The 27,852-nt window shown below is 33.9% G+C and overlaps 1 protein-coding gene across 4 annotated transcripts in view; it reads left to right on the top strand.

The window, feature by feature from the left end:
* CSMD3 (CUB and Sushi multiple domains 3) overlaps positions 1 to 27,852 on the top strand; it is a 1,073,652-nt gene that overhangs the window by 294,137 nt on the left and 751,663 nt on the right. For all 4 annotated transcript variants that reach the window (XM_065895021.1, XM_065895023.1, XM_065895022.1 and 1 more), the window contains exon 5: positions 2,235 to 2,442. In XM_065895021.1, the coding sequence (XP_065751093.1) occupies positions 2,235 to 2,442 (208 nt within the window). The remainder of the gene's footprint in view (positions 1 to 2,234; positions 2,443 to 27,852) is intronic.

The raw sequence follows: 27,852 nt of genomic DNA, 5'->3' as shown, positions 1-27,852 counted from the left end.
ACCCATGGTATGAGGGAGAAAATAAGCAGCCAGCTAGAGAAACACATTCACCCACAACAAGGGAACTGATTGGGTTACTTCTGAGGGTCCCATGAAAAGGTTCATGAACAAAATGAACCATCTTTCTTTAATCATCTGCCAAAACCCTTGGAAACCAGTACCAAATCAGTGCCAAGCAGATAAGATTCATCTCCCCTGATCCTTTCTGCTTCCAAATCTAGGATGAATCATAGAGAGCTCAGTGAGCAGGGGTGGATGAAAAGAAATTCTAGGGGGGGAAACAGGGAAGAAGAGCCCACTTCACTGCCTCACCTCTGCCCCATCTGCCACAAGCCCAGGGGAGCAAAGAACCTTAACCTAAATGAAGTCACAATTTTTTGTGAGTATCCAGGACTAGACAAATTAATTGATAAATTGATATTTTTGAATTAAAAAAGTGGAGGAATTTTTTCTTAATCTGAGTGTTAACTGAAATATTTCTGCCTGAGATTTTATCTAGAGACAGGGAAGTAAATAAATCACAGAGCTGGTTTGAATATGTTGTATACCAGCTACACTACAAATATATAATAATGTAACATTTTATTTCTGAAGCAGTACTCAGCGTTGGTGTTAGTACTGAGAAGACAAAGAGTAGAAATAATTTGTGGTTGGGGACTGGGGGCAGCAGGACATTTTCACCAGAGGTTAAAGTTAAGGTATTGAGGGAAGGCATTGTATGTTCTGATGAGAAAATTGTAGTAATATATCTCATAATCTAGACTGGACCACTAGTTCATTCTACTTACTCAACAGATTTAAAAAAATAGAGAGGGCATCATGAAAATAAATATCATATACACAGTAGTGTATGATGAAAATTAAGTATCTTTTAAGAACAATATTATTTATGCTTTCAATTTATGAATTATGGAGCTAGGTGGGTAAAGAGTGGGACAGAAAGAAGCTAATGTTATTTAATGCGTACAATATGGTAAGAAAGTTGTTCCCAGTACCAAAGCATGTTGCCATTCCATGCCCATTGTGGAGTTAAACAGGATGCTGCCATCTCTATTTATTAAAGTTACAGATTGTTAACTATTACATCAAATAATAATTGGTCTTTATAGAGCTAGATATTTCCTCAGACATTTGATTTCAATGGAAGGAATTCCCTGAGTGGCTCAAGATAACAGCATAAATCTTGAGAAATCTGATTGCACAAATAATCTAGTAGCCTATTGACTGGCCTGAACAGTGTTATGACAAGACAAATTTTATAGCTTCAGTTTCTTTATAAAGCAAGGAGCTTTATCTTATGTTTTAACACTAAACACAGGTGGTCATGTAACCCCTCTGTTGGGGTTACATACAACATTGGCCAAAAGTAGACTCATGGATAATCTATGACCCTTATTTGGGAAATGAGAACCATAGGTCCAAATGTAAAATTAGTAGAAACTTTCCAAATGGAAGAAAAGTATGATTACTTAGAAATAGAAGGTTCTGAGCCACCTACAATATCATAAGTAGATAGTTTCTATTTAACCTAGCATTGATGCCATTGCATTTATAATGTTGTGTATACATAATCGTATGAATACCTAGCAAAATATGTTTACATTGTTTGATAGAGTCATAGGAATGTGTTACTAAAGATATGTTACTGAATATATTATTGAAGTTACTATATTATTTCTTTCTAATTAAAGTTTTGTAGATATGTGATGATGTATTCTATTTAAACTGCATTTCCACAAACGTTTTCAGTAGCTTTTGAAAAATGCCAATGACAGAAACTATATTATATTCTCTCTTACATTATTTATTTGGTATATACCTACATTAAGGAAATAAAAACAAAGCTCAGACCTACCATGAACATGCACAAAGTGACTAAAGATTTCCTATTATAGACCTTAAGAATGATGTTTCATTTGTTTTACTTGCTTCATCACCTAATCAATGAAAACGAAATCTTAATTCTGTTATCCTGAGATCTAATTGGAGTATAGATTTTTACTTACTTTCATTGCTGTTTCAATCAATGGTTATAAAATAGTCAAGATAGCATTTGTATTTATATATGTGCTTAAATTTTTCATGGACTTCTCATTTAATCTCTATTAGTATAATATGCACTTGGTATCACAACATTTGTCCTGTTATTTTTATCCAATAATGTTAACAGAGTTGATTTAATCGCATTTCTCTTAATGATTTATATCTGAACGTCTCATCTTTGTTTTCAACAGCTGAAGATGCATGTGGAGGAACAATGAGAGGATCTAGTGGCGTCATATCAAGCCCTAGTTTTCCTAATGAGTATCATAATAATGCTGATTGCACTTGGACCATTGTAGCAGAGCCTGGGGACACAATTTCACTCATATTTACTGATTTCCAAATGGAAGAAAAGTATGATTACTTAGAAATAGAAGGTTCTGAGCCACCTACAATATGGTAAGTAGTTTCTATCAATCTAGCTTTGATGTCATTGCCTGAGGCCAGTTGGGAATCAGAGAAAAACTATATGTGGGCCTTTAAAGGATTAAATATTTAAAAGAACTAACAGTTACAGGAAAATTGTAAGGCGTAGCTGTCAGAGCTGAGGAAGATTTTGGAGATGGGGTACTAATATATAGAATGGAATTTTGAAAGATGAAGCTTTCCATCAGTATTTCTTTATCACTCAGTCAATGAAAAATAATGTGATTTTTATCAAAACTTGTATAAGGAAATAAGAGTTGTTCCTACAATTGTGTTCCTTAGTGTGCCAGTTCATACTCTGGTTCATAATCTGGTTCCTTTCAGATTAATTGAATAGTCTTGGAAGTAATTTGCCTTTGTTTTTGTAGATAGCTCTTTTATGTATCCTGTTATCTGAAGGCAAAAATTAAACACTGTGATCTGGGTGAATGTGGTCTATTTCTTTAGAGATTCAAGGCATGGTCTCATGAAAATTACAGAGTTTTCAGAACATACTTTTAGGATATAGTATTTGTAAAAAGAAAATATTTCTTTATGCTGTTTTAAAAATTTAAATGCACTGATATCATTGAAGTGTAATGTAGACTTAGTAATTGAAGAATGGTGGGATTAGTGAAATGAAGACAAAGGTAAACTCTAGACTAAAAGGGCCTTTTAAACCAGGTAAAATATTTGACAAGAATAGCAGGAACTTATTAAAGGATTTTTATCAAAAGCAATTCCATGAAGAGGTTTGTGTTTTCAAATGATGATTCTTGCTGAAGTATAGAGATTGATTTGAAGTGGGGCTCGATTAGCTGTAAGAAAATTTCTTAAGAGGTGTTTTCTGTAATCCAAGAAAAAAAATCATGGTAGCTTGTATTAAGATGGTACTGATGGAGATAAAGAAGTAGAATGAGTTGAGAGATTTTTAGGAGGTATAATGATAAAGACCTCTGTAGTGAATTGAAGAGTGATAAAGAAGGTGGTGTTCAAATAAAACATCATTTCTGGCTTGCGTAAACTGGTAAAGGCAGGAGAGATACTCACTGAATTGGAAAATGTTGAAGGAAGGTCACGTTTGGGATGGGAATGCTATGGTTATTGAGAGATGTTTTACATATATTTAGTTTGAAGTCTTCTTTGAGACATGCTGTTAAAGCCATCTAATAGACAACAATATCTATCTCTATGATTCAGGAGCTGTGAGGAGAAGCATCACTGATAGTGTAGTTGATATTGATGGTAATAGAACCAAAAGGCATCAATAACATTGGCTAGACAGAGACAGGATGGAATGAGAAGATAAGAGGGCACTAGGGTTGAGTTGGAGCATCAACAGCATATAAGGCCCAGGCTTAGGAGGATGATCCAGCAAAGGAGACTAAGACAGAGAGACAGGAGGAAATCTAAGGGAATAAGCTGTCACACAGGCAAGACAAATGTGAAGAAGAAAGAATAAGACAACATTGCAGATTGCTGTTGAAAGGACATTAGGTAAATGTTTGTGTGTGTGTGTGTGTGTGTGTATGTGTTTTAATACATTCATAGTTGGCTAGACGTCAGCAAAAGTACCGCGTTTCTATCAGCTTAGTCATACCTTTTTAGGTATGATGAAAATAACACACTTAGCTATACCAACTTTGTTTTTTTGTTTGTTTGTGTTTTCCTCTATCTTTCAGTCCCTCAATACTCAAGTTTATATAACTAACTCTTCCCATGATAATTTTGTGCCTGGGTACAATGAAACTCAGCAGAATCCTGGTTTAAAAATGTTAGAGAATTCAAAAACTATTGTTTCATAAATTGCTACTTCTACAGTGTTACATATTTGAGTCATATCAAGGTAGATGATAATGCCATGGATTTTCCAATAATTTTATCTCTTGGTATAGAAGAGATCCCATTAAAAATGAAAAATTTTAAACTTGCAACATATTTGATTATTAGAAGGAAATTAGAAAACACTGTTTCTTGGCACCTGTTCCTTTGTTACCACTGCATTCTAGAAACCAAATCTAACACATTTACTTTAGGGATCATAACATACCCATTTATGTTCATAATAGTTACTTTCTCTTTTCAGATTAAGCATCCTTAGTAATAATTTGTTTATCATCTAAATGAACACCCTTTGTATGTTTCCAAGTTTCTGGAATAAATACAGCTTATTCAATAATAGTATCAGATCTACAAATTTCTTTTCTCTCCATTTTCTCATTAAATGACACTGGACCACTTTATTTATTTCCCCCTTCCTCAGGAAGAAAATAGCAAGAAATTAATTGTTTTACTGTCCTTTTAAATTAGTGTTACCGTGAATATTTAGATAGACTTGTTAAATTCCTTGTTGTAAAAAATAAACAAAGGTCATTTGGCACTTTTCAAGAAAATGATACAAATACCAAAACTATATTATATTTTTATAAATGGCAATTGAAAGATACAGTGTCAATAAATAATATTGTCTGTAGTCACTTAAATGTAATAAAACAACATTCCTTTTAATTGTGTTAGTTATAGAATTGATGTATAAAATGATCTGTGAATAATTAAAACTTTAAATCTAATCCTGGCCCTCTAATCCCTTTACATTTTTTAATGTTCTCATATCTTTTTAAACATATAGTCATCAGAATGAGACATTTTATTTCAGGTGGCATTACATTGGTTCTTTCTTATGAGTATGCATTGCTCATATAATATTTTCAATCCTTAATAGAACTGAAAAGATAAATGAGAACAGGGGACCCATTTACATTATTTTGATTAAAATTACAGACGATTCCTTGATTACAGGCCCTTCATTGAGGAACTGGGAACTTGCCACTGGCCACTATGCATTTTATTCTGTTCTGGAAGTTCAGGCAGTGAAGCAGGGCTTACTGTAACCTGCCTTTGACTTTGGCAACAGGGAATAAATCAGCCCAGTAATTGTGCTGCACGGAGAATATTAAGTTAGCCAATGCCTCTCTTATAAGCTATATATGCTAACGCATTAAGTTCTTGTTTATTAAACAACAGTCAGCGGCACCGTTGCATGATCCAACAGGGATGGAAGATCTACTCAGTCGTTACTGTATGGCAGAATTTTATGAGGCCTGTTGAATATTAGCTAATTCCATTGCAGTGAAATGAAAAATAACATAGCATAAAGAAGCTCGAGTTCTAGTTTTAGCTTTGACTCTTTGTGGATAGATGAAACTGGGTAAGTTATGTCACCTCCCTAGATCTCAGATTCTTTGTCTGTAATATCTAAGGCTTCTCTCAACTCTTAATATTGTTTGGCATTATCTGCTTAGGTGCTATGGGAGGGTCAAGGAGGTAGAAAATAACTAGGTGCTGCCTTATTTACAAAGCATTGGATGGAGAGTTAGATTAGATACTCTTTAAAATTGTTTCCAAACTTAATCTTTTTGGGTTGTTACTAGAATTCTATTCATGCAGTGTTCATTCAGCAATTAGTTATTAGATACCTACTACATGGCAGCTATTGTCCTAAATGCATCAGTGACCAAAGTGGCAGAGAGGCTTGCTCCTGTAGAACTTATGCCCTATGATGGGAAAAAGGTTCTAAAAAGCAATCAATATAAATAAAGTAATAACACACTCTGTTCAGAGAGTGATAAGAAATAACAGGTGGAGTAGGGTAAGAGAGGTCAGGAGAGCAGTAGTAGGGTGTGTAGGTTACTTAATTGATAAGTTGAGATTTGAGCAAAGTCTGGACACAAGTAGGATAGTTAGCTAAACAATGAGCATTCCAGGCAGAAATGATGTCTAGAACAAAATATATAATCTTGAGTGTGCCTCATTGTGTTTCAGGAACATTTAGGAGGTGATTGTGACTACAGAAGTATTGACATGGGTGAAAATAGTAGAAGCAAAAGAGAATTAGTGGAGCCCAGATAAAGACCTATATTTGGCTTTTAGGTGAAACATGAAGTCATTAAAGTGATTGGACTTAGTATTTTTTTATTTTATTTTTTTTTAAATTTTTATTATTATTATTTTTTGCGGTACATGGGCCTCTCACTGTTTTGGCCTCTCCCGTTGCAGAGCGCAGGCTCCAGACACGCAGGCTCAGTGGCCATGGCTCACAGGCCTAGCTGCTCCGCGGCATGTGGGATCTTCCCGGACCGGGGCATGAACCCGTGTCCCCTGCATCAGCAGGCAGACTCTCAACCACTCCGTGGCCAGGGAAGCCCTGGTCTTAGTTTTTAAAGAATCACTCTGTGGAAGAAACTATAGAGAGGAAAGGTAGAAAAATGGATATTACTTGCAGTAATCTAGGTAAGATGTTATAATTATTAGGATGAGGAAATAACAGTGGAGGTGATGAGAAATTGTTAGGTTTTCAAGATAAAGTTAAGAGAATTTCCTAACTGATGGTGAAGCTCAAGGAAAAGAAGGAGCAAGGACAGCTCTAAGGCTTTTGGCCTGAAGAACTGAGGACATGAAATAGCCATTAATTAATATTGAGAAGGCTGTTGATGAAACATTTTTGGAGAGATGCTCCAGAGCTTAATTTTGGACATGTGAAGTTTGAGATGGCTAATAAACATTCTGATGAAGATTTCAAGGAGGCAGTTGGCTATACAAGTCTTAGTGCAGAGTTAAAGGTGTGGGATAAAGATCTAAATTTGGAAGTCTAGAAGGGGAAGTGATTATTAAATTAAAAAAAAAAGAGAGAAAAAAGACTAAGAACTGAATCCTGGACACTCCAACACTAAAAACACAACAAAGCTAGGAGGAACTGGTAAGAGTTTCAAAAGGATAATTAATAAGATAGGAGGAAAACCAAGAGTGTGGTTTCCTAAAAGCCAAATGAAAGTATATCAAGGAGAAGGAACTGATGAACTATGTCAAATACTGATGATAAGCCAGTAAGATGAACTCTGAAATTGATCATTGGATTTAGTAATATGGAGGTTATTGATTACTGTGATGAAAGGAGTTTTGTCGATGACAGTCTTATTGGAGTGGTTTTAAGACAGAATTGGAAAGTAAAAATTGTAGGCCATTAGTATACATAAGCCTTTCAGGGATGTTTGTAACCAAAGGTGAACAAAGAAATAGGGCAATTACTGAAGGAAGAAGTAGAGTCAAGAGATTTTTTTTTTCTTTAATTTTTGGTTTGTTTGTTAAACTGGGATAGGTAAAACCCTGTGTTCACACTGGTGGGAATGATCTGCTAAAGTGCAAACAATTGGTGATGGAGAGAGTGGGGAGACTTGCTGTAATAAAGTGAAGAAGTGGAGATAGTGAAACTAATCTTTCCTTTTAAAAATCTGTTTGTGAAAGGAAGGAAGGAGGAAAAAGCAACAGTAACTAGAGAGTGAGGTAGACCATGAAAATGAAGATTAAAAGGTCAAGTGAGGGATGATTCCATGGCAGAGGTTATAAGGAATTTAACCAATTTGGAAGCCCTGTACATAGAAATAAAAGATCAAAGGCTTGTAATCAAAGACCACAAGGAATGAGTTATTATCACAGACAGTAATAAAGAATTGTATAATAATTGTAATTTTTCAGGTTGGATGACAGTACACATGTGAACAATAATAGAAAGATCAGGAAGACCCATTAATATATTTTAAACAGAAGGGAAATGAGTTCATTTTGTAAGGTGTAAGGTTGAGGCTTCAGCAGAATTTCCACAGAGCATGTCCCCCCCCCAGAAACTGGTAATATGTAACATAATTCTGACAGAGATTGAGGTAGGAATAATTATTTGGCGTAGTTATTCCTACTCTCCTATAGTTAAAAATCTCTACAGTATCTAAAAAAATGGAGTATTGGATAAAATCAAGGGAATTAACACAGTTATCAAAATCAGAATATTAGCAAAAACATACTCAGATCATATAACATAGGAAGACCTGTTTAAATTAATTGTATTCAAATTAAGAATAAAAGAAAGTATATAGTGTATTTTATTTAAACTATATATGCACATTTATTTATATTTATTAGGTAGTTTAAATAATGCTAACTACCTAATATTTAGATTTGAGCTGATAAATTTTTCCATCATAGGCTAACTCCCACTGAAAGCTAGTTCCTCCATGTGTACACCAGAACCTATCCTTTCTCACTGAGGAGTGTTATGCCCACAATTTTAATTCTCTTCTACACCATCAATTTTTGCTCCCTGATTAATTACTCTTTAACTAGATGTAACTTGGTTTGTCCCATCATTTCTTTAGAACTGCCTTTTCCAAAATGACCAATGATATCTGAATTCCTACTTTAATACTTATCTTACTTGAGTTATTTGCAACATTTGAATGATCATTTCCTCAAGAACATCCATCTCCCTTGTTACTATGAAGTCCTGTCTTTTACCCTTTCTTACTCCTTACTGACAGTATCTTTCAGAATCTTTTTGAGTGGATTTTCTTTCTTTATCCTTTGGTGTGTTCCCACATTTGTCCAACGTTTGTCTGGTTTTCTCTCTCTCTCTCTTTTTTTTTTTCTGTTCACTCTACTTTGTAATTTGCATAAATCTCCATGGCTTCAGTGATCTTAAGAATTTGCAGTTTTTCTGATGTTCATGATTATTGGTTGTCATACTTTGTTTCTAGTTGTATACATATTGTTACAAAAATAACAGAATCTTAAGGACAGCTTGGATCTCAAGTTATACATAATGTCTAGAACTTTACATTGTACACCTTAGGTATTTCGAATATATTCGTGAAATGAATAAATGATTTTTCCCTTTATAAAAAGGACATCAGTTGACCATCTGTTTTTACCTCTTTTACCCAGTGATTACACTTGATTTAATAAAGCCATATGCATTAGTTTGGATTAGGTTCAACTGTAAAAGAAAATTAAAGTAAAAAACACCAACAGGCTTGAATGAGATGCAAGTTTTTGTTTTGTTTTTTTAAATTTAAAGTCTGGACATAGGTGTACAAGACAGTTGTGGAAACCCCTGATATCAAATACTCAGGATCCTTTTATATTACTATTCTATTTGTAGGTGGCCTTCATTCCAAAGATCATATCATGTCCAGACTACATCCATTTAGTTTACAGTCTAGACAGTAGGAAGAAGGAAAGGGGAAGGGAAGGGCCAAAGGGTATCCATCATTAAACTGTCTCTTAAACAAGGTTCTAGTTGCTACCCTGCATGTTCTATTGCATTTTCTACTATTTCTGCTTGTACTCATTGGCCAGAATTTTCTTACATGGCCACTTGGCTGAAAGAGACACAAGGAAGTATGACTCTTCTTCTAGGTGGCCTTTGCTCAGCTAAAAACCTGTTATGAAAGAAAAGGAGAAATATTAGGATATAACTAAAAAACTTCCACATTGTTTTTACTGATGCAGTCCCTCCAGAGAAAATATATATTCATTAGTATTTTACATATAATACAACTATGTGTGGGTCCGTATTGATATGTATTGATACAGATAGGTACGTATATGTATATATATATATATATATATATATACGTTATATACAAATACATAAATCAGATATACATATATGTGGTATATTATCGTTCATATATGTGGAATATATATATTATTATATATGCTAATAGTTCCAAATTTAGCAGTATTTCTCAAATGGTGTTCTTGTAATATCTACATCAGAATTGCCTGTAGCATTTCTTGAAGTGTGGATTTCTGAGCTCCCACACAAATGTATTCATTTACATTCTATAGGCATGAAATTAGTAACTCTGCAAACTAGATGATTCCAATCCATTGCTATAGCAAATAAAGCAGTAAGTTTGGTTTTATCAGTATTGCAACTCTGTCATATAACTGTCCTATAAGCTATCCCACAAGAGCTGAAATATTTCTTAGTACTCAAAAAGCTGAAGGTCTAATTAACATGGTATATCAAGCTAATTCAACTAATTCTATGATGCATACACATATGTATATAGTATGAATTTATGTAATGGATAGCACAAAGATTGTGCTAGTGAATCAACAATTGTCCAACTAAATAAGATAAATTAATTAGAGGTAACTGGCTATAATATTCATTCTACAAAGTAAATATTGTAGATACTAATCCTATCAAACAGGTGTTCCTGTTTACTACCTTATTTCTGACAGTTATTAGACTAAAACATGCAATGAAGCTATGGTTCATTCATATTATTGCTTATGCATAACAGTAATTTGGTTAAATATCTATTACGATTCCATAATTTTGAATTAACCTTCTTGTTGTTGTGATGAGAGCACTTAACATGAGATCTACCTTCTTAACAAAATTTTAAGTGTACAATACATTGTTGTTAGCTATAGGCACAATATTGTTACAGCAGATCTCTAGAGCTTATCCATCTTGTATAACTGAAACTTTAAATAGCAACTCCCCATTTCCCCTTCCCCCATCCACTGGCAAATACCATGACGCTTTCTGTTTCTATGAGTTTAACTGTTTTAGCTATCTCATGTAAGTGTAATCATGAAGTACTTGTCCTTCTGTGGCTGGCTTATTTCACTTAGCATAATGTTCTCAAGGTTCATCCATGTTGTTGAATATGGCAGGATTTCCTTCTTTTCTAAGGCTGAATATTATTTCTTTATATGTATATGCTACATTTTCTTTATCCATGGTTGCCTCTCTTTAGACGAACAGAGTAGTCATAAAATGATGAGAGCCAGAGGGATTTTAAGGATCTGACTGCTCAGTGTTCCCCTTTGAGGGAAATGAATCTTGAGGCTCATTGTGTCTGTTAAAAATTCAAGCTGAGAATTAAGATCTCCTAATGCTTGCTGCAGTGTACTTTTTTACAAAAGTGCTCCTTAGGCATACAGCCAGGGTTTTCTTAAAACTATGTATGTATATCAGCAAAACATTTTGAAAACCTGAAACTTTGACATATAAATAGCACAGTATGGATTAATGTTTTTAAATATAGCCTGAAGTTGACATTATATATTGGGTTGATACTTAAATATAAGTTTGCTTCAAAGAGTTAGAAATTCTTGTAGATATCTGAGAATCCCGAGTTTGGTTAATTTACCATTTTTAGTACAATTAAATACATTTTTTCTGCCTTAAGGACAACCTGTTTGACAGTGCAGCAAGAAGAGTTAAGAATGTATGTAAGGCTTGCTCATCCATTAAAAAAAGAATTACATAATAGATGAAACCAGAATTAACACAAATAATAGCTCACTACTGAGAGAAGCATTTTGAAAGGTTTCTAACCAGACCACTTCCATGTACATGCAAAATATTTCCTCTCTGACTTTTTAGGTTGAAAAAAGTTAGTTGTTAGATGTGAGATAAAACATCATTGTTTGATGTAAAACCAATTATATATATAAAAAATAAAAAAATACAAATTTCATGTATATATATTATATATAATTGTTTATGACAAATTTGAAGTTATCCTTCTAATTATTAGTGTGTACACTAATTATTATTAGTGATGTTTTTATACCTTTAAGAAACAGACCTTGCATTCATTGTTCCATCTTAATTAAATAAATTGCATTTTTTTTTTTTTTTGCGGTACGCGGGCCTCTCACTGTTGTGGCCTCTCCCTTTGCGGAGCACAGGCTCCGGACACGCAGGCTCAGCGGCCATGGATCATGGGCCCAGCCGCTCTGCGGCATGTGGGAACTTCCCAGACCGGGGCACGAACCCGCGTCCCCTGCATTGGCAGGCGGACTCTCAACCACTGCGCTACCAGTGAAGCCCAATAAATTGCATTTTTAATGCAAGTGCAGAAGTAAACGAATACTATTTCTGTTTTTAAATTTAAGAAACTCATTTACTTATACACAATATTTTAATTAAGGAATGCACTCATCAAAAATATGTTTCAACTTCAAAGGGAAAAAGATGTCATGTCTGATTCCACTTTTTTTTTAATCTTGTGTGATCTTTCATAAAGACTGGGAAACTGTACAGATCTCTAAGGTTAAACCAAAGCTCTAGTATGTGAAATACATGACTAATTTTATCATCTTATTTAATCCATAAAAATCAAACACCACTTGTTTGTCACTATTATTCATAAGGAAGTCCCAATATGCCCTTTTCATAATTCCTTGCTCTTTTTGTCTCCTCTCTAATAAAGTATTCCCTATAGTATTACCTAGATAAGTATTACTTAGAGCCATTACAACTCTGAAACTCCACTGTTCTTCTTGCTTACTCCCTTCATCTGTGTTTTTTTTTTTTATTTCATCGGAAACTCTAGTGCTTGTCATATTCATTTGATTCATTTTTCTGCAATTTATTAACTTGTACGTTAGCCTTAGCCAGGGACACCACTCCATTTTGAAAGGAGAAAAGTGTGAAAGAACAGGTGTGTCTGCATTAAAGATTATGACTGTAGTGACCAGAAATCGAGATACATTCTTTCTGTGATTTCTGTTTTTTCCCCGACGAAAGATTCAAGGTCATCTGCTGAAACTGAGGGGAGGTGATAAGTTAGGATATTTAAGGAGAGTGGGATTATTTGAAATATCTTCTTTGGAGAATGGAAAAACAAACAACTAAGGAAATCGAAGGATTGCTGGGCAGTGTTTTGAATCCAGTTGAGATTTTAAAACATGAGTTTTTAGTGGCAATAATTGATGCACTTCAATATTTCTACAAAACTACTTAGCAACAATATAAGTACAATGAGGCAGGCACCAACATTACTGCTACATTAGGTCAAACTACATTAGGACAATGGAGGAGATTGAAGGTATTGGTAGAGCATGGCCTGGAGAGGGAAAGAAGTGATTTCCAATCGAGTTTGTCTCTTCTAAGCACACTTTTTGTTTGTTTGTTTCTTTTGTTTTTTCTGGGTTAGATTTTTTTTTTTTAACATCTTTATTGGAGTATATTTGCTTTACAATGGTGTGTTAATTTCTGCTTTATAACACAGTGAATCAGCTATACATATACATATATCCCCGCATCTCCTCCCTCTTGCATCTCCCTCCCACCCTCCCTATCCCACCCCTCTAGGTGGTCACAAAGCACTGAGCTGATCTCACTGTGCTAGGCAGCTGCTTCCCACTAGCTATCTATTTTACATTTGGTAGTGTATATCTGTCCATGCCACTCTCTCACTTCATCCCAGCTTACCCTTCCCCCTCCCCATATCCTCAAGTCCATTCTATACGTCTGCGTCTTTATTCCTGTCCTGCCCCTAGGTTCTTCAGAACCATTTTTTTTGTTTTGTTTTGTTTTTTTAGATTCCATATATATGTGTTGGCATACAGTATTTTTCTCTTTCTGACTTACTTCACTCTGTATGACATACTCTAGGTCCAGCCACCTCACTGCTCATAACTCAATTTTGTTTCTTTTTATGGCTGAGTAATATTCCATTGTATATATGTGCCATATCTTCTTTATCCATTCATCTGTTGATGGTCACTTAGGTTGCTTCCATGTCCTGGCTATTGTAAATAGTGCTGCAATGAACATTGTGGTACATGACTCTTTTTGAATTATGGTTTTCTCAGTGTAAATGCCCAGTAGTGGGATTGCTGGGTCTCATGGTAGTTCTATTTTTAGTTTTCTAAGGAGCCTCCATGCTGTTCTCCATAGTGGCTATATCAATTTACATTCCCACCAACAGTGCAAGAGGGTTCCCTTTTCTCCATACCCTCTCCACCATTTATTGTTTTTAGACTTTTTGATGATGGCCATTCTGACTGGTATGAGGTGATGCCTCATTGTAGTTTTGAGTTGCATTTCTCTAATTATTAGTGATGTTGAGCATCCTTTAATGTGTTTGTTGACCATCTGTATATATTCTCTGGAGAAATTTCTATTTAGGTCTTCTGCCCATGTTTGGATTGGGTTGTTTGTTTTTTTGGTATTGAGCTGCATGAGCTGCTTGTAAATTTTGGAGATTAATCCTTTGTCAGTTGCTTCATTTGCAAATATTTTCTCCCATTCTGAGGGTTGTCTTTTCATCTTGTTTATGTTTTCCTTTGCTGTGCAAAAGCTTTTAGGTTTAATTAGGTCCCATTTGTTTATTTTTGTTTTCATTTCCATTATTCTAGGAGGTGGGTCAAAAAGGATCTTGCTGTGATTTATATCATAGAGTGTTCTGCCTATGTTTTTCCTCTAAGAGTTTGATAGTGTCTGGCCTTACATTTATGTCTTTAATCCATTTTGAGTTAATTTTTGTGTATGGTGTTAGGGAGTGTTCTAATTTCCTTCTTTTACATGTAGCTGTCCAGTTTTCCCAGCACCACTTATTAAAGAGGCTGTCTTTTCTCCATTTTATATTCTTGCCTCCTTTATCACAGATAAGGTGACCATATGTGCATGGGTCTATCTCTGGGCTTTCTATCCTGTTCCATTGATCTGTATTTCTGTTTTTGTGCCAGTACCATACTGTCTTGATTACTGTAGCTTTGCAGTATAGTCTGAAGTCTGAGAGCCTGATTCCTCCAGCTCCAGTTTTCTTTCTCAAGATTGCTTTGGCTATTCGGGGTCTTTTGTGTTTCTATACGAATTGTGAAATTTTTTGTTCTAGTTCTGTGAAAAATGCCATTGGTAGTTTGATAGGGATTGCATTGAATCTATAGATTGCTTTGGATAGTATAGTCATTTTCACAGTGTTGAAGCACACTGTTTTTTAATCCATGAATTTTAGCTGTAAGTTAGTATAAACCATTTATTCTTGAGAGCTTGCAAAAAAAGGTAAATGCTAATTAAGAGTCTAGAAATCTGTATAATATGGTATATAAAGTTTTAATGTTATATAGGCTTTTATGTATTGGTATGTTTATAATACACAAATATCTTAGATTATTTTATGAACTTTGAAATATATCGTATTTGTTCATTTTAACAGTATATTTTTCTTAGTGATTTCATTCTAGTTAAAGTGGAACTGTAATTCCTGACTTACCATTGCTTTTGTAAGTTACCTTCCATAGTTCTTTCCTCCTTTAACATAATAATTTTCATAAAACTAGCCTATGCCTAACTTGATTAAATCCACTTATACAGAAAATGGTGTTGTGACCCTCAAAAACTCTTACAGGCAAATTTTTATACCAAAATTGCTTTTATAGCATAGATTCCAAAGTTATAATTAGTAAACTCATATAGAATTACTTACATACAAACTACAACATAAAAGTTAAATGTTAAAACCTATTTTGAACTCACTTCTGATTGAGCAGTGAAAAACTTTGTTTATAAATCATATTATTATGCAGTGCCCCTCTCTTCTTCAATGACTGTAATCTTTTTGCTGAACACTCATTTTCTGTTCAACATAACTTTATTTAACATATTTTAAATATACTCAACAGTCATAGTGATTAGAAAACATAGATATTTTCTTTTTTTCTTTTTTGTTTTGTTTTGTTTCCTGGATCAAGCACAGAACAGTAGAGAGAATGAATCTTACAAACTGATACGGATTTTTCAATTCAAGAGAAGGCAGATGGCAGACTCTTGGGAGAAGCTGCACAGTCAAATTACAAAGGGTATAATAAAGGAAGGTATGGAGACTTTAGACATATTTGTACTATTCTCCATAAGAATGATAATTTTAATAATATTCAGTATCTCCTATGTTTGAAAATAATAGGTACTTAAATTTTTTTATTGAAGTATAGTTTATTTGCAATGTTGTATTAGTTTCAGGTGTACAGCAAAGTGATTCAGATATATACATGTGTATATATATGTGTGTATATATATACATATATATTCTTTTTCAGATTCTTTTCCATTATAGGTTATTACAAGATTTTGAATATAGTTCCCTGTACTATACAGTAAGTCCTTGTTTTTTATCTGTTTTATATATAGTAGTGTGTGACTCTTATCTCAAACTTGTAATTTATCCCTTCCCCGTTGGTAAACATAAGATTGTTTTCTATGTTTGTGAGTCTGTTTCTGTTTTGTAAATAAGTTCATTGTATTATATTTTTTTAGATTCCACTTATAAGTGATATCTTATGATATTTGCCTTTTCTGACTTATTTCACTTAGTATGATAATCTCTAGGTTCATCCATGTTGCTGCAAATGGTATTATTTCATTCCTTTTTATGGCTGAGTAATATTCCATTGCATGTATGTGTGTGTGGGTGTGTGTACCACATCTTTATCCATTCATCTATTGATGGACACTTAGGTTGCTTCCATTTCTTGACTATTTCTTGGTATCTTTTCAAATTCGAGTTTTCATCTCTTCTAGGTATGTGCCCTAGAGTGGGATTGCTGGATCATATGGCAACTCTGTTCTTAGTCTTTTGAGAAGCTTCCATACTGTTTTCCATAGTGGCTGCACCAACTTACATTCCCACCAGCAATGGATTCCCTTTTCTCCACACCCTCTCCAACATTTATTGTTTGTAGATTTTTTGATGATGGCCATTCTGACTGGTGTGAGGTGATGCCTCATTGTAGTTTTGATTTGCATTTCTCCAATAATTAGCACTGTTGAACAACTTTTTGTGTGCCTGTTGTTCCTCTGTATGTCTTCTTTGGAGAAATGTCTATTTAGACTTAGGTCTTCAGCCCATTCTTTGGGCTGTTTGTTTTCTGTTATTGAGTTTTATGAGCTGTTTGTATATTATGGAAATTAAGCCTTGTCAGTCGAACTGTTTGCAAATAATTTATCCCATCGTTAGGTTGTCTTTACGTTTTGTTTATGGTTTCCTTTGCTATGGAGAAGCTTTGATTAGGTCCTATTTTTGCTTTTATTTTTATTGCCTTCAGAGACTGACCTAAGAAATCATTGATATAATTTATGTTGGAGGATGTTTTGCCTATGTTCTCTTCTAGGAGTTTTATGGGGTCATGTCTTATATTTAAGTCTTTAAGCCATTTTGAGTTTATTTCTGTGTATCGTGTGAGGATGTGTTCCATCTTGCACATCCAGCTACATTGATGTGCATCCCAGGGTCACAAAGATGGTTCAACTTGCACATCTAACATTGATTTACATGCAGCAATCCTGGTTTCCCAGTGCCACTTGCTAAAGAGACTGTCTTTTCTCCATTGTACATTCTTGCCTCCTTTGTCCAAATTTAACTGACTGTAGGTCTGTGGGTTTTATGTGGGAGCTCTGTATTCTATTCCATTGTTTCATATGTCTATTTTGTGCCAATATCCCATTGTTTAGATTGCCGTAGCTTTGTGGTATTGTCTGAACTCTGGAATGGTTATGCCTCCAGCTTTGTTCTTTTTCCTCAGGATTGATTTTAGTAATTCTGATAAGTCTTTTATGGTTCCATATAATTTTAGGATTATTTGCTCTATTTCTGTGAAAAATGTCATGGGTAATTTGATAGGGATTGCATTAATTCTGTAGATTGCTTTGGGTAGTATGACCATTTTATCAAGACTAATTCTTCCAATCCAAGAGCATAGGCTATCTTTCCATTTCTTTGAATCATCTTCAGTGTCCTTTATTAATGTTTTATAGTTCTCAGCATATAAGTCTTTTGCCTCCTTGGTCAGGTTTATTCATAATTTTTTTTTTTGGATGTGATTATAAACAAATTTTTTTTTTTACTTATATTTCACTGTTAGTATAAAGAAATGGAAAAGATTTCTGTATGTTAATCTTGTATTGTGCTACCTTGCTGAATTCTTTTATCAGTTTCAATAGTATTTGTGCAGAATCTTTAAGGTTTTCTATATAGCATATCATGTCATTTGCATATAACCCAATTTTACCTCTTCCCTTCCTATTTGAATACCTTTTTTTAATTTTTCTTGTTTGGTGGCTGTGGCTAAGACTTCCAATACTATGTTGAGTAGAAGTGGTGAGAGTGTGCATCCTTATCTAGTTCCAGATTTTAGCAGGAAGGCTTTCAGCTTTTCAGGATTGAGTATTATGTTGGCTGTGGGTTTGTCATAAATAGCTTTTATCATGTTGAGGTATGTTCCCTCTATACCCACTTTCATGAGAGCTTTTATCGTGAATAGATGTTAAATTTTATCAAATGCTTTTTCTGTGTCTATTGAGATGATCATGGGTTTTTTGTCTTTCCTTTTGTTGATATGGTGTATGACATTGATTGATTTGTATATGTTGAAACATCCTTGTGACCCTGGGATGAATCCACCCTGGTCATAGTGTATGATACCTTTTATATATTGTTTCATTCTGTTTGCTAATACTTTGTTGAGGATTTTTGCATCTGTATTCATCAAAGATATTGGCCTGTAATTTTCTTTTTGGTAGTGTCTTTGTCTGATTTTGGTATCAGGGTGATGGTGGCTTTGTAGAATGACTTTGGGAATGTTCCCTCCTTTTCAGTCTTTTGGAAGAATTTGAGAAGGATTGTATAAGTTCTTTTTTGTATGTCTGGTAACATTCCTCAGTGAAGCTACCCAGTCCTGGACTTTCGTTTGCAAGGAGTTATTTATTTATTTTATTACAGATTCTATTTCACTTGTAGTGATAGTTCTGTTCAAATTATCTTTTTCTTTTTGATTCAATTTCAGTGGACTGTATGTTTCTAGATATGTGTCCATTTCATTTAGGTTGTCCAATTTGTTGGCGTATAATTGTTCATAGTATTTTTTTTTTTTTGTATTCCTGTGGTATAGGTTGTTATTTCTCCTCTTTCATTTCTTATTTTTGTTATTCAGTCCTCTCTCTTTTTTGTTCTTGGTTAGCCTGGCCAGAGAACTATCTCTTGGTTTTACTGTTTTTTTCTATTTTTTTTTAATCTCTATTTTATGTATTTCCTCTCTGATCTTTATTACTTTTTTCCTTCTACCAACTTTAGGTTTTGTTCGTTCTTCTTTTTCTAATTCTTTCAGGTGGTAGGTTAGGTTGAGATTTTTCTTGTTTTTTGAGGAAGGCCTGTGTCACATGAACTTCCTTCTAAAAACTTTTGTTGCACCCCATAGATTTGTGTGGTTGTGCTTTCATTGTCATTTTTCTCAAGGCATTTTTTAATTTCCCCTTTGATTTCACCATTGACTCATCAGTTTTTTAGTAGCATGTTGTTTATTTGCTGTGTAAACATTTTGTTTGTTTGTGTCTGTTTCTATGGTTGATTCCTAGTTTCATGCTGTTGTGGACAGAAAAGATGCTTGAAATAATTTCTATCCTCTTAAATTTGTTGAGGCTTGTTCTCTGTCCTAGTAGGTGGTCTGTCCTAGAGAATGTTCCATGTGCACTTGAAAATAATGTATATTCTGATTTTTTTGAATGTAGTTTCCTGAAAATATCAATTAAGTCTAACTGTAAGGATCTGCGTTGCCTTATTGATTTTCTGTCTGGAAGATATGTCCATAGATGTGAGTGGGGTGTTAAAGTCTCCTACTATCATTGTATTCCTGTCAGTTTCTCCCTTTATGTCTGTTAGTATTTGTTTTATGTATTTAGGTGCTCCCATATTGGGTGCATGTATGTTAATGAGTGTAATATCCTCTTCTTTTATTGATCCTTTTGTCATTATATAGTATCCTTCTTTATCTTTCTTTAAGACCTTTGTTTTAAAGTCTGTTTTGTCTGATATGAATATTGCTACCCCCACTTTCTTGTCATTTCCATTTGCATGAAATATCTTTTTCCATCCCCTCACTTTCAATCCATGTGTGTCTTTTGCCCTAAAGTGGGTCTTCTATAGGCAGTATATTGTCAATAGCATCATTTGCAAATATTTTTCCCCATTCAGTAGGTTGTCTTGTTTTTGGTTTCCTTTGCTGAACAAAATTCCTTTTTGTCCCACATTTAACTGTCTGGACACACAATGTTATGGTGTTAAGCCATTGTTTTATTACTTTCTGTTATGTAATCATGTACAAATTCATCATTTTAAAAAAATATAATGGAACATTTAGAATTTAAATAGTTATCTTTAAGTAGTTATTACATGTAAGAGTATTCTTGGAGTTTAGAGTATCCTAAAAAGAAAGAAATGTAAGAATAAGCATCCTAGTTTTGTATTTTGTATTATATATTTGAAGAAATGTTATAGAAGCCCCAAATACAAGGTACAGGGTTGAAGTATTTATGAGTTCAGAAAATGGAGAAGCATTCAGATTGTGGTTGTCAGGGAAACTTCCACAGAACTTGTAGACCCTGAACTGGATGTTGAAGGATAGTAGCCTTTTGGCCAGTTCCCTAAAATTCCTGCTCATGCTATTTCCATTATGCCAAACTACCACTTCTTTGTTACCACGTTAAGTGGGTGGAATCGTGTCCCCCTTAAAAATATATTCAGACCTAAATCCCTTTACCTATAAATGTTACCTTATTTGGAAATAGGGTCTTTGCAGATATATTCAAGTATAAATAAGGTCAGATTAGATTAGTGTGGGCCCTAATCCATTGACTGTTTTCCTTATTAGAAGAGGAAAATTTGGATATAGACACACAGGAAAGAAGGATATGTGGTACTGAGGCAGAGATTGGAATTACGTGTCTATAAGCCAAGGAATGACAAGGATTACCAGCAACCATACGAAAGCAAGGAAGAGGCAATGAAGGATCCTGTGGTAGGGACTTCAGATAGAACATACATAGTGCTGCTGACCCTTGACCTCAAACTTCTAGTGTCTAGAACTGTGAGACAAAATAACTATCCGTTGTTTTAAGACACCTAGTTTATGGTACTTTTTAATAGAATTCCTTGGAAATTAATGAACTAACAGTGATTTTCAGTAACTTGTTTGATTTTCAGTAATTTGTTTGACTTTCAGAGCACATTTAAAGGAATAGATAAGCTCTTTCGTATAGTGTACAAAATTTATTCAAGGGTTCAAGGACAAATAACAACATGAAATAAAAGTATGGTGCTACTTAATGTTTCCATACTTCCATTACATAAGTTCAGTGTGGGAGAAATGCCATTAAAGTTTCCCAGTTCTTACAACAGAGAACTGGAAGGTAGAAAAGTAGGTTTTACTCATTTTCTTTCACTGCTTAAAAAGTAACAGAAATAATGATATAGATGGAAATAATTTATATTTAGAATGTGAAATATGGTCATGAGTTTTTGTTATGTTAAATCTTACTTAGAACTGAAGGAAATGCATTTACATCATTTGTATTTTCTCTGTCAATCAAATTTGTCTTGTGTTTTGATTGGCTTGGTTTTGAAAAACCAAGAAACCTGGTTTTTCTTGATGAAACCTGTTAAACTTGATGAAAAACATGTAATTTTTTTCCTGTTTTTCCCTGACCAGGTTTTTTTATAATGAAAATATTTATAGTAGTAGAGACTAATTTTGTACCTACAGAGTTAATAACTTACTTATGTGGGTTTTATTATATTTGTTAAGTAATATTTGTAGTGCTCATAACAGTGTATTGCGGAGTGTTTTTTCTTTCTCTTCTGTTAGATAGTGAGCTCCTCAAAGACAAATTACGTTATTCACTCATATGTGTATGGCTTGTGCCTAGCCTAGTTAGTACATGGTAGATGCATGATAAACGTGTGTTAGAATAATTATGATATTCACAACTTTGAATAGCCATGACCATTCCAGGTGTCGTTTATTTTATTATAATCTTCAAATAATCAAAAGCTTCAAAACTGTACTTTGACATTACTCCATTAAGGAGGGCAGATATAGTATAATTTAATTAGGCATTCTGTCATTAAGCATTTAGTTTAGATTCTTTCCTGTGTACGCTTGAGTTGGTTGACAAAGTTTTTTGTTTCATTTAAGAAGTGCTGAAGTCCATCTATTCGGCAGACATCACTCAATATATATGTTGAGAACTAAAGGAAAAGAATAAAATAAGACCCCGCTCTTGCCCACAGGAGAGAGAACAGTGACAGTTCCGAAGAATGAGGCAAAAGGTTCTATGCAAGCCCAGAAAAAGAGTGTGTTTATCTGAAAGTGGTAGAATGTAGAGAAAGAAAAATATTTTAAAATACCAAGGCAGTTTATTATAAATTTAAAACACTTTAAGATCTTATCGGTATGGTTTAGAAGATAACCACTCCAGGTTTCTTTGCAACAATGCCCTTAAACTAGGATGTCTTGTTGTAAGTGATCAAGAAGTCAGAATATTATAATAGAGAACTGAAGCAGTGGTTTCAGTGACTCCTCAAAGAACTCCAAAAATAATGTTGAATGGGAAAGTATTACTTAATTTTTACTTCAGCAAAGATTTGGAGTATGTTCTTCTAATGTGCAGCTCTTCAGCTCTATCCTATCTGTATGATTTGTCTTCATTTAAGTTTGTACAAAAGATTGGTGTTCCATTTCTAACACTCAAAGAATCTTCATTTTCCTTTAGCCAATATATAAAATCCTATAAACTTACTGTGTTACTTCAATCTTTGTATAAATGTAAATTTTGGCAGCCTATATATATAACATTCTCTCTACTTAGGAAGAAAAAAATGAAACTAAGTTGAACTGAAGAAAAATCAAATTTTAATACTAGGGAAACTTGTTCTGGTCATTTTTTCACTACTTCTAGCAAGTTCATTGAGAATAAGATTACCTGTGGTGAAAATATAAATGTAGGTTTTATATTAATTCAGTAATTTAAATTTTGCTAATTTTATAATTTATTAAGAATATATTTGCCAAAGTATGTTCTCTAATATATATTGAATAATATTTATTTTGAGAAATTCCAAATTATTTTTACCATCTCAATCATTTGTTTAATTTTAATATTTGATTTTAAGGGACAGTTTAGGATAGTAAATGTTTTTTGAAAAGGTAAATGACAGACAAATACTTTCAAATATACTTTTCTTCCTGCATCAGGGTTGCTAAAAAGTTGCCATAATCCTTGCCCAAAGCAGCATTTCCATTCATCTAAAATATATACTGCTTGTGAGACAAAAGATGTTCTCACAGGCTTTGTGTCCATAATCTTGCATGTTTCAGAGAGTGACAGGTACAAATTGTCTAGTATTCAAATTTTTTTTTGTCCTTTGCCTCAGGAGCCCTGGCGTGGTTTCCTGCATGGTCTGGTTCTGAAGGTGTTTGGTGAACACTTCCTGTCTGTGGCATTTACATATAGATGGGATTCTTAGGAGGTGTTTGTCCATCCCTTACTCTTCAAATAGAATAAGAAAGTGATACAGCGGTTTTAGCTAACTCACAGTATTTTCAAAATAGTTTTCCTCAAAGAGAAACAAAATGAAATAAAATACAGATTTTATAATGAAGATTTTCACTTTCATTAAAGCCAACATAGGTATCCAAAAATTAACCACAAGTGAAGCTTTTAAACACCCCAAATTTATACAAAAGCAGAATGACTAAGATAAGGCTAATAAAAATCATGATATAATTTGTTTTATGTTCATATATTTTAATGAAAGGTAGGCTGAACTTTCATGATTAGCTTACTTTTTTTTAAATTTAAGAATATTTTAAGGCAAAGAACATATTTCATGTTTAATTTACTAAATTGGAGTTATTTACGCAATGAAAACTATGTACCAGGCAATAGATGTTCAAAAAAATTGATGCCATAAAAGCATACTTACGTTTCTATTTTATCTCTGATTTGTCTTAAGGGGATCTGTGTGGCATGGGGGAAAAAAGAGTATATACCGTACTCCCCATCCAACAAGTAGAGCTGGGCAGGTGATACAACATAGAACTCCAGGAGACTCCAGTTATATCATAGTCTATGTAAATGGCACATCTTTGGGTTGTACAGTGCACAGCCCATGTGACTGTAAATGGTCTCCTCTTTGCATTGAGTGTAATTTCTTGCCAGGATTGTCTTCTCCTACCCAGGCTGTACTAATGTGAATAAAAAGCTTTTAAAATCAGTTATTTTTGATGAGTGAAAGAACATCCTTTCCTAACTTCAAACTCCCCTTCTTTATTTTTGTTCCAGATTTTACTTAGACATTTCACTCTAGAAACTCCAATTAGGCATCTCAGAAAACAAAGACATAATCTTGTGCCAGAGACATACATTCTCACTGGTTTCTCCCATATCAAAAATGCTATAATTCTTAAATTCAGTCCCAAATATTAGTAATTTCTGACTTCTTTTGTTGTCCACTCCAAGTAGTTCAATTACCAGTTGACACATTCCTTGCTATTTCTCTCATATCACTTATTTTCTTTGTATTCCTGGTGACATTAAACTGTCCTCTCTTTACCTCTAGCCTTTCTTGTGCATTGGAGACATTTTAAACTAGTTTTTCTGACTCTACTCTCTCACTTCCTTCTTGTCATATTGTCTCCCTAGACTTTCCCAAGACATTGGCTGTGTCATTATAACCATAGTTTATAGTTCTATTACCAACCTTTCATTTGGAATCCACTGTATATCCTTGTAAGGATATGCTTTAATGAGATAAAATTTGCTCAAATTTTATTTATAAATGTTCTATTAAGAAAGACCATTGAATATTTTAAAAATATAAAGCATAATTATATACAGCATGTGCTAGCTCTACCACTAAATTTTGGGGTAAGCATAGGCAACAGATTTACTCTTTCTGGGTTTTACACTTTTCTAAAGCTTTTGAAGATCAAAAGAAGGTTTATATTTTATGATTGTAAAACTGCCTCAAACTGAAGAACTATTTAATGTTGGCTTTCTAGGTATTATAGCATTGCCCTCTAGCTTTAATTTATTATTTACATTAACTCAAACTCTAAATTATAAAGGATCAGGCCAATGTTACAGTCGGTTCACAAATTTATCCTAGACAGTAGCAGCAAATGATTTATTGTAGACAACTTTGATAACTAGGCATCAAGTTCAAAAGGTTAATTTTGTCCACAAGAATTCTTAATTTACATATCTACACAGATAACTTGCTGTATATCTAGCGTCCATGAATTTATCCTAGATTCTAGTTGAATAAGTTTTTTATTTCCATGTTCTTACTGCCATGTATAAAGACCGAGATGCATGAGTTTACGCTTTACTTTATAAGGTAACATCTTTTGTTGTGTTCGTTTCCCTTAAACTCCTTCAAGTTTGGTTTCTAGTGATGGTGCTCAGTGGGAATACAGTAGTTGTAGAGACCAGAAGAAATTGTGACTGCTTGATGCTGTTTTTTATATATACTATTTCCCCATGTGAAATCATCTTTGATTAAACAGCAGAATTTACAAAGTATTCAGCTTTTATGTTACTAATAGAAAATTTTGATCTTTGCAGGAAATCACTGGTACATTGCATTTATCATTTTTACGTGTATTATCATTTGTAACAGTGACAAACTCTGAAAATATTTTTTAACCTGTTATTTGTTTTCGTGTGAGGGTCAATATCAGCATGTATCCATCTTAACTATCTTAATAATATTGGGTGCCACTTAAATAAGTTGAGATAGATGAGTTACTCTGAATACTATAAGCATATTTCATGACCATTATCTTCAATAAGTCTCTTTCAAATATTAAATTATTTGTCTCTCTGTTGATAAGAATGAATTAGCCCAAGGCCCTATTAGATATGGTTTACCAGCTAAATATATATTTTGAGGCTATTTCATGGTAATCTTAAGCATGAAATATTTAACACTTAGGATGGTCACATGAGATCACTTCAGATGTTTAAAATATTGATAATGCAGGAGAGATTATACTTAGCCAGTTCGAATAAATGGAAAAACTAAGGCTAACAGTTATAAATTATAAAGGGAGAGAATTTGGCTCAAAATAAGTAAACGTTTTAAGTGACTAATGCTTCCCCCCAAATAGATGATTGTTTGTAGGTAGTAAGACCTTTTCTTTGAAAAGACTTATACAGAGGTAAGCAATTTATTATTGGCAGTAAAGGATTCATGAAATCAATAATGATTATTCTACATGATTATGAAAATACCTTTTTAATGTGAGGCTTCTGTTTTCATTGGCAGTCTCATCAGTGTTTCCCAAGTGTTATTAATATTAAATGGTGTGTTCATCAAATAAAACTTCATCTAGCCTGAATTTTGCTTAGACAGTGCTTGCTACGATACCAGTCATTTAGCCATTCATTGATCATCTCAGGCCTAAAGATGTAGACCATTATCAAAAGCAAAATGTAATAAATAAGATGAAGTAATGTTTGAAAACACTATTTTAACTTAGTATTTGAACTGTTTAAACATAATATTAAACCATATTTAATTTTCATTCCCCCTAAAGTAATTGCCAATTATAAAATCATTCTATTGTCATATATGAAGGCATAATCTATAGAAAAATATTTATGCCCTTGGAATAGAATTTTCTAGAGAGATGAGCAATTTATAACGGCTTTCTTTTTGCATTAAGTTTGTAACTTAAGAAATAGTTGTGAGGGCTTCCCTGGTGGCACAGTGGTTGAGAGTCTGCCTGCTGATGCAGGGGACACGGGTTCGTGCCCTGGTCTGGGAGGATCCCACATGCCGCGGAGCGACTGGGCCCGTGAGCCATGGCTGCTGAGCCTGCGCGTCCGGAACCTGTGCTCCACAGCGGGAGGGGCCACAGCAGTGAGAGGCCCGCGTACCGCAAAAAAAAAAAAAAAAGAAACAGTTGTACAATATTTTTTGTGGGTTATAGGAAAACTCCATGGCCATAAAACAAAGTAAATAAAGCTATAATGAATGTCACAAAAGTAGTGAACACATGGCCTTAACTGCCTCAGCTCCATGGTCTACCAAGTGTTCTGACTAACTATAGCGTGTAAGATTATATGATATATAATTCCACTTATTAAGACTCTGATTGGAGTAGGCAAAATATTTACATTCTAATTTTCTAATTATCTAGGTTTCTGCAAATGACATACTATTAAAACCCTGGTGGAAAGGTCTACCTTAAGGTTAGCATCCCATAGCTCTTGATAATATTCAGTCTCCAAATTGAAATAACTTAATTACATTCTCCAAGGGTCCATTTTCAGAGTAGGTGCAGCTGTTGCATTTTGTTTTTTAGAAAGACAATTATAATTACAGGCAACTTGCTTAAGAAGATGGAATTAATAATGCATTACAATTTCAGAAGAACAGTGAGATTAAACTGTTAGTTCTTGTAGGAAAAAGAGACTGGTGATGATAGATCAGTAGAAACCAATGTATTCTTTGTGTGTATATGTGTGTCTTTGCACTTTAAGTAACATTTTAGAGAGAGCATATGTAAGATAACCTACCAATAAATTTTCTTTTTAAAGGGAGAGTCATCTAGTATTTACTACATACCAGGCAGTGTACAGAATATACAGTCAAAAAAGGTATAATATTTAGTAAGAAGATCACAGGCTCGTAAGGAAAACATCTATAAATCAACAATTCCCTGAGAGCTTCTTATAGATGTACATAAAGCATATCTGGAGTAATATAGGAGGAAGAGACTGGCTCAAGAACTTAAGGGAAACGTCATGTAGGGAGTACATTTCAGCAAAGTCTTAAAGCAAGGCTTTTGATTAATTAGGATGACAAGACTGAGTTCCATAGGATCCAAAATTAGGCAACATTCCCTAGGGAGAAAACTGTCAACTGTGAAGGTTCATAAATTGTATTCTACTTGTCAACTAATAGGTTAGCCTGACATATT

This window comes from Phocoena phocoena, chromosome 17 (assembly GCF_963924675.1).
Source record: "Phocoena phocoena chromosome 17, mPhoPho1.1, whole genome shotgun sequence".
Taxonomy (NCBI): Eukaryota; Metazoa; Chordata; class Mammalia; order Artiodactyla; family Phocoenidae; genus Phocoena; species Phocoena phocoena.
This window is presented reverse-complemented; position numbering and strand designations above follow the sequence as displayed.